General features: G+C 43.2%; 1 protein-coding gene across 1 annotated transcript; it reads right to left on the reverse strand.

Annotated features, from left to right (window-relative positions):
- Positions 1-688: 688 nt before the first annotated feature.
- dnajb1a (DnaJ heat shock protein family (Hsp40) member B1a) lies at positions 689-8892 on the reverse strand. Its single transcript, XM_072675222.1, has 3 exons — positions 8367-8892; positions 5798-6411; positions 689-3446 (listed from the first exon to the last, which is right to left on the reverse strand). Exons 1-3 carry the CDS (start codon positions 8578-8580, stop codon positions 3216-3218), a joined length of 1059 nt encoding a protein of 352 aa, XP_072531323.1. The 5' UTR covers positions 8581-8892; the 3' UTR covers positions 689-3215.
- Positions 8893-12547: the final 3655 nt, after the last annotated feature.

The following is a 12547-nucleotide window of genomic DNA, read 5'->3' on the forward strand; positions in this document are numbered from 1 at the left end:
CAGACGGTCCACATTCTTGCTCTACCCCCGGGTGTAAAGTGTATTTTAGGGTGCGTCTAGCAGGAAGCAACCTGGCTTTTAAGCCAACACACACACACATACATACATACATACACACACACTACTAGTAATCAAACACACACACTGCGAACGGTGAGCAAACATGGGCAGCCTTTGGAGGGTGCATTGGAGGGTACAGGGCCTTGCTCTAGGGCCTAGCTTTCCAAGCCCGGGTATCGAACCCACAACCCTGAGACTCAATAGCCCGGTGCTGTAACCTACAGAATGTCCATAAGTTAGTGAGTAACTGCTCTGGAGCTGCATCCTTTTTGTTGTTGCTAGCTATACATGTGTAGCCTTTAGCTAGCTAGCTCGCAAGCTACCAGGGTAAAGTAGCGCTAATGATGTTGTACCAGCAGTACCCAGTCAAACCCAGTCTGACCGCAGGGCTCACATATTAAAAGGCCCTGAGGGTAGTGGCAGGTATTCCTATAAGGGGAAATGCCAGGGCAAAGGCAAAGGCAGAGAGCACTCCGCTAGCATACATACAAGCTCTTGCTCACGATCAAGCTTCTGTTGTTCGAAAAAAATAAAATAAAAAATAAAATAAGTGATCTCTCCATTTTTCAATACTCCTGATGAGCGGTAAGAGTGTGTATTTGGTTCATAATCAGCACAAGACATTAAAAAGTGATTAATTCCTTTAATGTTCACATGTACACGCTTATCACTAAGCTTTTATCCCAACTCATTTTAGCCCCAAGTCAGTGAAGGTGGTCTTAAGGATACTCCAGAGACAGCGTCTACATATTCAGCTATCTGCATTCAGAACAGTAGAGAAACTGCTGCCGGAGTATTCCATCCCATCAAATTCCCAAAATAACTTCAGACGTGATATGCGGCTATACGATGCCAAATGCAAAAATAAAAGCACCCAGGAGCCCAGTGGGTTACGTGCAGACCGCCCAGAGTAGCCACGAGCTACACTCAGACACGTTTCCCCTCCTCCTGACCCGAGATTCAGAAATCGCTCAGGCTGCTGTAAAGGAAGGGCCGCTTCGGAAGCACTGTGAGAAAATGCCAGAGGCCTGTGTGGAATCCCCGGGCCGAAGAATTTCTGCCTCCGCGTCTCAGAACTGCTCAACTGCTCACATACGGCACCAGTCAAAAGTTTGGACACCCCGGCGCATTCAATTTTCAATTCAGTTTTTATTTTTTCCCTACATTGTAAATGAATACTGACGTCATCCAGACTAGGAAGGAACCGATGAACTGAAAAACTGTCCAACAAACCAAAATACTATTCTCTAGCATTCGCTATTCTCTGGGGTGCGGTTTCTGAGGCCGGTAACTATGACGAACCTCTCCCATGCAGCAGAGGTAACTCCTGGTCTTCCTTTCCTGGGGCGGTCCTGATCAGAGCACGTTTGATCTTGGTCTTTGAAGTTTGTGAAATTTTACGGATTGACCGACCTTCATTTCTTAAAGTACTGACGAACGTGGGTTGTTTTTTTTTTTTTTTACTTGGTCGAGTGGTTCTTGCCGTAATATGGATTAGAACATTACTCGAATAGGGTTATTTACCGTGTCCCAACTCTACCTCTTCCCAACACGACTGAGGGTCTCAAACATATTAAGAGCCAAGTCAATTCAAGTCATCAACTCTTGATGAGGCACGGCTGTTAACCCGAATGCCATGCCAGGTGACTACCTCCTAAAGCTGACTGAGAAAATGCCAAGATGTGCCAAGCTGTCATCCAAGCCAGAGGTGCTTATATTGAAGAATCTAAAAATATTCTGATTTGTTTAAAGCTTTTAATAATGTCAATTTTCTAAAATAATGACGAACCACTGAATTTAAGGTGTATCCAAACTTTTGACTGGTACTCTATCTCCCAGCTTCCATGACGAACACAAAGGGGGGAAAGGGGTAAATAGGGACAGAAACTCGGAAGTGGTTCAGTCCATCTGGGGGAGAAAGCCGAACAAGCTGCGGGGTGATGGAGTGCAAGGATCACTTCTGGTTCCTTAAAGAACCTCAACCCTAAACTAACTAAAACCACTCCGCTGACGTTCTCCAAGGAACCAAATCTGATTCTATGGCATCTCTTCCATTTTCTCTTCTAGACAGCCTTAATTTTTTCAAAATTATTTGAAAATTCCAAATTTTCTGCTGAATTAAATTGAAAAGATTAATATATATATATATATATATATATATATATATATATATATATATATATATATATATGGTGTGAAATCCACGGTTCTGGAGAATCTGACCAAGTCAGGATTGTTCACAGTGCGGTGAATGAACATCTCAGGAAGCTCCATCACCTAAAGTTATTACTACTTATCTCATTTTACGATATCAGACATTGTTTATGTTTGTTTTTGGAAGATTTCAGGCTAAAATGTGTGTGTGTGTATATATATATATATATTTATTTATTTATTTATTAAAAATCCATTAAATGATGACGAGGTACATTAAATTATAAGGCAAAATAGTACCTCAAATATCTATTTCTTCATTATTATTAATATCAGTTTTTTAGATTTAACACTACAATTTTACCATCATTAACATTACATACATCATAAAACCCAGAAGACTCACTAGTAGGTTCACCAGTGGTTTCAGATAGCAGGTAAAATGGCTATATCTGTGCTGTAGACGAGACATGACCGCTGGTGTCTCGCACCATTACTATATATTATTAAAAAATAATAATAATAATAATAATAATAAAAAAAAGTTGAGTTTCTCTACACCAAGCCATTTCACACCAAACCCACTCTGACGGGCTCTGTTCAGGCAGCTCCGCTCACCTCAAATGCAAATAAAACGCCAGCGGACTTCCCGACTGTACCGGTTCCAATCTTGCAGGAATAGTGAGCAATAAAAAGAAGGTAGCTGCACCAACTTTGAGGTAGTGCATACCCTGCCTGTTGGCTGTGAGGCTTCACTGTAACTGTTACTGTCTGAAGGGGGTTCACAGTGATGCACTGAAGGTGGTCTGAAGGTGGTCTGAAGGTGGGTAATGGGTTTATAAATTAATACTTTGGAAGTGATTTAAAAAACAAAAAACTACGCAGGCTGATTCATCATCCTCCACCCACCTTTCTCTCTCCCTCCCTCCTCCCAACGCTACTAAATGTCAGTGTGTGCCGAAGCAGGCTGGACCGTTTCCTCCAGACCGGCCCGCCCCTGATCATGGTGGGAGGATTTGCATTAAAGCTTCGCAAGTGTTCTGGGTCAGCTTCTCCGGAAACTTCACCACAAACTCCAGCACCATGTCCCCTCTCTTCTCTGGACATTTCGACAGTGGCAGTCCTTCACCCACGATCCTCTTCTTCATGCCCGGCTTGATGACGTCGCGGGTCGTCACCGTGATGGACCTGCCATCCAGCGTGGGGGCGCTGATCGTGCAGCCACAGAGAGCCTAAAGAGAGGGGGAATAGGACAGGAAACAAATCATTAATAACGAGTTAAATAACGAAGTTCAGAACCCTGACGCTGGCCTACGAAGCCAAGAATGGACCAGCTTCTCCGTTCTGTTCAAAAGCCGATCCGCACCAACAGCCCTTTTCAGCTTTATATACAGCCCGGCTCGACCCGGCATCCTTTAAGATCCACGGAAGACGAGCGTCCAGGCTTTTTTCTGTCCTGGCACCAAAGTGTTGGAGCAAACGCTCGCTGTCTCTGACCCACGTCTTCCGAGAGTACTTGGGCGAAGAGTAGAGCATTGTGGTCTCCATATTGACTGTTGGGTTTAGTAGCATCTAAGCTTCCATCTTCTGGATCCTAGTCTTTACAAACTAGCTAAGGGTATTTTCTGAGTGGACAGTGAAGCACTTTTGTAAGTCGCTCTGGATAAAAGCGTCTGCTAAAGGCCGTGAATGTAAACGTAAATAAGTGAAAACAATCAGCACAAGGCTCCTAGTCACCTATAGATACCAGAAAACCACAGAACTGCCGAAAAGTTGGATAGAACTGCAGAAGAGCATTATTTTAGAGAGATTTCCTCACATCCGCCTCATCCCAAAACATGTGTGGTGGTTTGGCCATTCCATTCCTCTTACCCCAGATGTAGTCAATCAGCCAAGACATGTTTGGTCTGCAATTTGAGCTTCTTTAGTTTTACACGCTTCTACCGAACCTTCAAACTAACTCAAACTACAACCTCAAGCTCTTCAGGCTGATGTTTTTCTTTGTTCCAGTTGAAGGGTAAGTCGTACTAAACCGCACCGACAGGTCCTGACGGAGATGTGGTTTGAGCAGGGTGTCGGCTGTTGCCCAAATATATATTTTTCATGTAGGTATGGGGGAAACATTTGGGCAATTATTGACTTCAAGTGTTTGTCAGCAACGTTAGCCTTGTAGCTCCAGGACCTTGCCAACTTTGGCTCGTCACGTGGAAGGGAAATGAAATAATTATAGTGCTGGGTGGTGGTTTTTAAGAAAAATGGGTTACCACTGGCTCTTTAATGGGTTCCCACTGGCTTTTTTTGCTAATTCCATCATAACAGAGATGAGAGAGAGAGTTGTCTTGATGTATCGTGATCAGAATTGGGTGGTGGGTATCTACTTTTTCCCCCATACCATCCATACGTCTTAAAATTTAACCGTGATATACGGTATTAAGAGGGGCTTAATCTATGTTTAAGTGGCTTCCATCCAATTTCATCCTGCGTTACTTTTAAAATCCAAAAAATGATCAAAGTTCGGGTTGCTAGCAGGGTCACAGACTTAGACTTATTTTGAATACATCATTCAATATAAATGTCTTTAAACATTTAGACGATGCTGACTCGAGTGTAGCCCCTTGGGGCTTTCAATCTGTAGCCCAGTGGCCAGGCCAGCCTTTAGCTCAGCTACAGCTCCACCGAGCATCACACAGCCCAGTTCAGCTGCTGCTGCTGACTAACTGCTGAGCTCCCGACACAAGTACTGACCATAAGAATCTGTGTCTAAAAGAGAGCGAAGTTGGGCGACTGGTATTTGGAGAAACAGCAAGGTGGAATCAGAGGCCGATTCTGCTGCGTTGGGACTCGTAGCTGGCTATATAGGCTTAGATAAGTGAGCTAGCAGCTAGCAACACCACAGCACAGGCTGTAATCCAGCTAACTGAGTCTCAAATCACTCCTGTTTAGAGGATAAAGCCTCATATCTGAGAGCGCAGAGTCGAGTGAGGGGTCTGAGGAGTGTTTTCCACTGTTTTCAGGCTCAGTTAGAAGACTGCTTGATCCAGCTTTGCTTGCTCTCCCTGTCAGTCGAACTCGCCAAAAACGTCGCCAAACTCGCAAGTATGGTGGGCTTCCCACCTGTTGTTTTGGAGACCACCTTTGGCTCTTGTAAATGCACATAGGGGAATAAGCTATTTTGGCTATGTACTAGATAGACACAGAACAGAAACTTGACACATCAGACATTTTTAAAATACCACGGTATATGATATAACTGCTACATCAACCCTAATATTATACTTAAGCCCACCGTTTCGCCCACGCCCAAGCTGGAGTATTCGCTTAATCTCCCGTCATTTTGTTTTAGCTCCTCAAATAACCACCATGGCACGATTCTGCAAGACATACTGGCATCAGATCTTTACTAGTAACATAAAAATATTATTATCGATGTGAATCAGTCTGGAATGAAACCCGAATAATGACGTATTTCGTCAACGTTAGAACATAAATATTAACAATCGCTGCCTAACAGTTTACTCACAGGCTACTGAGCGCTAACTGGTGCTTAGCGTAACTGAATCCACCCTGGAAAACAGACACTCACATCTCTGAGGGATATCCTTGCAGTGTAGATGATATCGGAGCCGTCTCTGCGGAAGACCGGGTGCGTCTTGTCTTTGACCACGAACACGATGTCAGCGGGGATGTTGGTGGGCGTCTCGTCGCCCTCTCTGGGGAAGGTGATCTTGGTCCCCTCCTTCCAGCCGCGCTTGATGTCCACAGTCAGGATCTTGTCTTCGGTTCGGACCGAGCAGCCATCAGTGTTGAGCCGCTTGCGGGAAATCTTCATCTTCTTGGTGCAGCCGGAATACACTTCCTCCAGGCTGACTTTCAGCTCGTGGATAACAGGAGGGTCCTTCTTCTTCTCACGGCAGCCGTGGGCGCCTCCCACTCGAGACTTAAAAGACCTGGGGAAGCCTCCCATTCCGCCCATTCCGCCCATGCCGCCCATGCCCCCCATACCGCCCATGCCAAAAGCGGCAAAAGGGTCGTCAACGTCCATGTCATCGTCGCCGCCACCGCAGCCGCCACCATGAGCAAAGAACTGGTCAAATGGACTTCGGCCACCGAAGAACTCTGCAAACATGGCGTGCGGGTCTCCATGGAACGTGTAGCTGGGGCCATTGCCGCCACCGCCTCCAGAGTGGCCTTTAAGTCCTGCAAGATTAGAAAATCCACATTAGCTAGAGCTACGTGATACAAACAAAATACTCAAATTGCAAGAACTTCGAAACCCTGACGTTGGCCAACAAAGCCGAATACGGACCAGACTCTTCTTATTCGGCAATGGTCAAAAGCCGAACCGTCTAGACTTTCCTCTGGTTTCAAAAAGTGTTGGAACAAACCAAACGTTCCCTGGACGTCGCTCATGGTCTTCAACACCTACTAAAAGACCTTTTTTTTAAGAGCACTTACTGAACACGGTTCTTGCAGGCTTGCAGGAATCAGGTATAGGGTATTTTGCTTGTATCGGGCTGTTGAGTAATGTACTGTATCCAGGTATCAGCACTGACTTTTGTATTTTGCCATATCTAAGCTCAAAGGTATCTTTGAACTTTAGCCTATTCACAGTAGCTTGGGATGTCAGCTAACTGGATGACTCAGCACTTCTGTATATACAGTACTGAGCAAAAGCCTTAAGCACTTGTAAAGTGAGGGCGCGTCCAGAAGAAACCTGGAGGTACCAAGCTCTGTTCTTCAGACTAGCTCACAGATCTCACTACTTTCTTTCTTCAGAATGAGAAGCTCTTGCTCCTTTTTACTGGATTTATGTTCACCTGCATCTGTTCTGATGGAGCTTCTACTGTAAAAACTGTAAAATAATATATAATAACTAAAAACACCCACTGGCATGTATAAGTACTTCTGTAATTAAAAGTCAGTCATTTACTTCATGGTTATCATTTTTAATAAAACGTGGCCACAAGATAATATATAGAAGGCACAAGATAATATACTAATATACTAAAAGAAGTAGTACATTAGCTCCAGGCCATAATCTATTAATTCATGGCCATCAAAAACTTAAGGTGTGGCCTCAATATATTATCTTGTGGCCATGTGTTATTAAAAACAACCTGAGTACAACCTGACTATACTAATAAACTAAAAATAATTAGAAAAACAATGTATTTGCTCCTAGCCTTACTCTATTAATTCATGGTCATCAGAAACGTAAGGTGTGGCCTTAATATATTATCTTGTGGCCACATGTTATTAAAAACAACCTGAGTATACTAATATACTAAAATAATTAAAAAAACAGTACATTAGCTCCTAGCCTTAATCTATTCATTCATGGTAATCAGAAACGTAAGGTGTGGCCTCAATATATTATCTAGTGGCCACATGTTATTAAAAACAACCTCATTACAACCTGAGTATACTAATATACTGAAATAGTTTGAAAAACTATACAATAGCTCTCGGCCATAATCTATTAATTCATGGTCATGAGAAACGTTAATATATTATCTTGTGGCCACATGTTATTAAAACAACCTGATTACAACCTGACTATAGTAACACACTAAAATAATAATAATAATAAACTATTTATTTGCTCCTAGCCTTACTCTATTCATTCATGGTCATCAGAAACGTAAGGTGTGGCCTCAATATATTATCTTGTGGCCACCTGTTATTAAAAACAACCTGGTTACAACCTGACTATACTAATATACTGAAAGTTTGAAAAACTACACAATAGCTCCCAGCCATAATCTATTAATTCATGGTCATCAGAAACATAAGGTGTGGCCTTAATATATTATCTTGTGGCCACATGTTATTAAAAACAATCTGAGTATACTAATATACTAAAATAATTAGAAAAACAGTACATTAGCTCCTAGCCTTACTCTATTAATTCATGGTCATCAGAAACGTAAGGTGTGGCCTCAATATATCATCTTGTGGCCACGTGTTATTAAAAACAACCTTGGAGAGGCTCTGTATTACAGTAGCTAGCTCCATTTGTGCAGGAAGTCCTACACTGGAACAGCCGAGATGCTTCACTGTAGTTTATGGAGGGCAACTTCAACGAGCTGCTGGTTCTATGGTCCATGTTTAGGTGTGGACCAGGGCTGGGGCGCCGGCGGCTCCGGACTTACCCTCTTCTCCGTATCGGTCATACAGCTCCTTCTTCTTGGAGTCGCTCAGCACGTCGTAAGCCTCGGCGATCTCCTTAAACTTGTCCTCGGCTCCCGGGGCTTTGTTTTTGTCCGGGTGAAAGCGGAGAGCCTGCTTTCGGTAGGCTTTCTTAATCTCCTCATCTGAGGAGCCTTTCTGGATGCCCAGGATCTTGTAGTAGTCTTTACCCATCATCAGCCTTTCCCAGTACACACATTAATAAAAGCGACACGCTGAAGGTGGAGATACAGCCTAACAACCCCCCTCCTCCTCCTCCTTCTTCTTCCTCCCCTCTACGAACATCACAGCAGCCCGGCTCCCATGCACACACAGCCCGCTGCCCGCTGCCACACACCCGCCTGGCTCCTCGACGACCAGCCCTGCCGCATTCCCCACACCGCGGACACGCAGTCCTGAGGGGGTCAGAAACAGCAACCTAAACTTTTCCCCTGTCGTGTCACTGTCCGACCCTCAGCCCCACCGAAAGTTCGAGAAGAACCGCATTTCTTCGCTCCAACCCCGCAGTCCAGCCTTCACGCTCACAGCGCCTCTCACTGAATTGGAGCGAACCCTGCCACGGTTAAACGCGTGGGGCTTTCTGGTCGCGTCTCAAATCGACCGCTAGTTCCCTATGTAGTCCCGTCGGAAAAGATGAAAAGATACGTACGTCCGTACTTCTAAAGTACAGTTGTATTCTGACTTACCTTTATGGCTTGGATTGATTGTGTGATTTGAGGGCCCCCTGTTCCCTAGTTGCCCCCCCCTGCCGTAAATTCTCCTAGGACACTAGGTAGGGAAGTAGGCGTCGGTTTGAGACACATCCTCAGCTGCCGTCTGTTTACAGCGGTGGGCAGGGAAGGACAGTGAAACGCAGCCCTTTTTGCTATTTTTTTTTTTTTTAATTAATAATAAAAATAATAATGGCTGTATACAATCAACTTACATTCTCTGTAAAAATAAAAAATAGTGCAACAAAAAAAAAAAATAGCGTGCCAAATTAGCATGACGGTTTCTCGCACAATTTCAGTGCTTAGGCAAACAGCTAACTTATTATATTTTTATTATGATAAAAAAAATGATTATTGATTGTACACACTATACTCATCCTCATATGGAGCGATAGCTTATTGGAAAACATGCTAACTGCAGCTATTCAGATACTTGTTGAGTTGCTAGGCTAGCTAGCTATGTTACAGATGTATAGAGACACTCATCACTGATGTTCATAAAAAGATATATTTTTGGTCATGGCGGATGTTTTAATGTCAATGTTTTATTGGATTGCACCAGGGACATTGCTAGCTCTTAGCATCAGTTAGCATAACATTGAATATACATTGATTGAGAGCTGCCTGTGAGATCACATGAGGGGCATGTGAACTTGAACTTTTGGGTTCGGGGGCCTCCCCTTCCCCTCCACCTCAAAATTTTCAGATTTTTTACCTGTTCAATCCCTAATGGCCAATTAAGGTAAAGGTGCACGTATTTGTCACTGTACAGCGAAATGTGTCCTCCGCATTTAACCCATCTGGTAGTGAACACACACTCACACACACACATGTGTTAGGGGCAGTGAGTACACACACACACAGAGCGGTGGGCAGCCAACTCCAGCGCCCGGGGAGCAGAGAGGGTAAAGGGCCTTGCTCAAGGGCCCAACAGTGGCAGCTTGCCGAGCCCGGGAATCGAACCCACAACCCTGTTATCGATAGCCCGGCGCTCTAACCGCTGAGCCAATTACCCAACCTGTACCCCATATCTAAACTATCGTAAAACAACAATTCAGACATCAGGCAGCATATTTGTACTATTTTTTTGAGTATTAGCTTAGAGGTGTTCTTTAAAAATGCTCTGGTCATAAAAATGCTCTCGGTTCCATTCACCACCACTCAACCAATTCTGACTGGTTCATTTTCTCTAGAATGGAGCATTTCATACCAGACCCACTCTGAATTACTTCATACATACATTTTGCTTAATCATTTAATCATATATAAACATTTAGGTGGAGTTTCCCTTTAACCCCTACAGATAACTACAGCCGTCCTGCGTTTAGGGGCTAATTTTGATGTGCTGTGTAAAGCATTAGCTATCAAGCCAGTTTAGGATCCATAATTCCAGGCTTTCTTCACCTAGTGTAATATCTGAATTGCTGGATGTAAGCTATAGTCTCCTGATACTCAGAAGGTATTTTCGTCTGAATTAAGGCCTTCTCTGCTCCTAAGGGCACGTATGGTTTAAGACATAAGCAATGGTGCGAAATTCTCCTCATGTCATTCTCAGACAGGTGCAGCGGGCATCGCTGGGCTGTGTTATAGCATCTAAATAGATGAGGAGATGGATAAATAGACTTCTAAGCTTAGTGCGCAGATGCATGATCAGCAAACCATGGTGACTCTGAGGTCGCACATGAGGGAGGGTCAAGTAGCCCCAGCAAAGCTGAGCTCCTTCCATCCACTCAGAGTTCAGAGGAGACAGATCTGAAGCTGAATACACACAGAGGAAGCAGACTTCCAGCACAATGAGGCAATGTGAGGTAAGGACTGGGTCTCTTTTACTCTTTTAAAGGAATACTTCAACGTCTCTTCAACCTCACCTCTATCTGAAGTGGCTGTCTTATTCAATTGATTGCCATAAAGAATAATTTTCTTGTACCTTGAAAAAAATTTAAAAACCTGTAGACTCAAAACACACTTATAATAGAAGTCTATGGGCAGGTGCTGAAACTTTTTAATGATCATGAAATAGTGGTAAACAAACTTTTAGTTTTAGGCCAAGCTTTCTCAAAGCTACACTAAAAGAATGTCTCAGGTATCAGGCAGCACATTTGTAAACATTTTATGGAATAATTTTCTGTATGGGAGGTTTTTGAGCCATTGAAGTTTTCAGACACCTGGTTCCATTCAGTACCACTGTGAACAATTCTGACTCTGGTTTTAACAGCAAACCACTGAGACTGACTCTGTTTTGTAGCTGAATAATGATAGGCCTGTCAGTAACGACAGTGATGTAGATGCTTTACCACCTTGCTAATGTTAGCTTGATTACATTACGGGAATGGTATTTTTGTCAGCATTCTGTACAGCTTGTTTAATCCAGCAACAGTGGCCACATACGAACACATTTGTAGTTGGGTAGATATGTTTTTAGAATTTGACCCTTGTAATTTAGTACACCCCTTTTACTCGTTACAGTGGGGAACTCAAAACTTAAGTGTAACTTAATGGTTTAGATGTAAACAGTCAGGGGGAGGGGGGGCACCGGGTGTCGCCATGATTACAGCACAAATATAACCCTTTTAATTACTATCCAAAACCTCCAGTGAACTTACGCATGTCTTCTGAGTGCTATATGTCATGTTGACAATGGAAATAATGGAGAAATCTGGAAAAGAAAACATGGAGTCTTCTTTGGGGACTATTTTTGCTGTACAGCAGCTTGAATGTAATGTATCCTTCCCCCAGGAATGGATTAAGAAGAAAATTTTACCAAAAAACTATTGTAAAACAACAATTCAGACATCAGGCAGCATATTTGTACTAATGTTATGTAGTATCTGTCTATGAGGTAACCTTAGCTTTAGAGGTGCTCTTTTGAAAATGCTCTGGACATCTGGTTCCATTCACCACCACTCAACCAATTCTGACTGGTTAATTTTCTCCGGAATGGAGCATTTCATACCAGACCCACTCTGAATTACTTTGTACATACATTTTGCTTAATCATTTAATCATATATAAACATTTAGGTAGAGTTTCCCTTTAACCCCTTAATGTAGAAAGGCTAAGGTTACACTAAGGCCTATTACTCACTAACTACAGGGACTCCTGTACAAACTGATGGGGCTGTTCTTTGGTAATAGAAGCATGTGATAACACTTTCGGCCTGTTGGCGGGTTAAATATTTAAGTCTATATAACCCTCTGTGACATTTTTTTTATTTAGGCCCATAAACGCTTATAATAAGGCCTGTGCGTTGTTCAGCACAATTGCAGAGTTTCTTGAAGTCATCTTCTGACAGCTGTAAATAAACAGGCCGCTCTAAATAAACTGGAATATCCTGGGCACTTTGCCTATTGCTATGTTTGCTTTTTCTACTGAAGACTGACCCACAACTATAAACGAGCAGCCCTTACTCAGTGCCTCCTTGGCCTTAATGTGAG

This window comes from Salminus brasiliensis, chromosome 3 (assembly GCF_030463535.1).
Source record: "Salminus brasiliensis chromosome 3, fSalBra1.hap2, whole genome shotgun sequence".
NCBI lineage: Eukaryota > Metazoa > Chordata > Actinopteri > Characiformes > Bryconidae > Salminus > Salminus brasiliensis.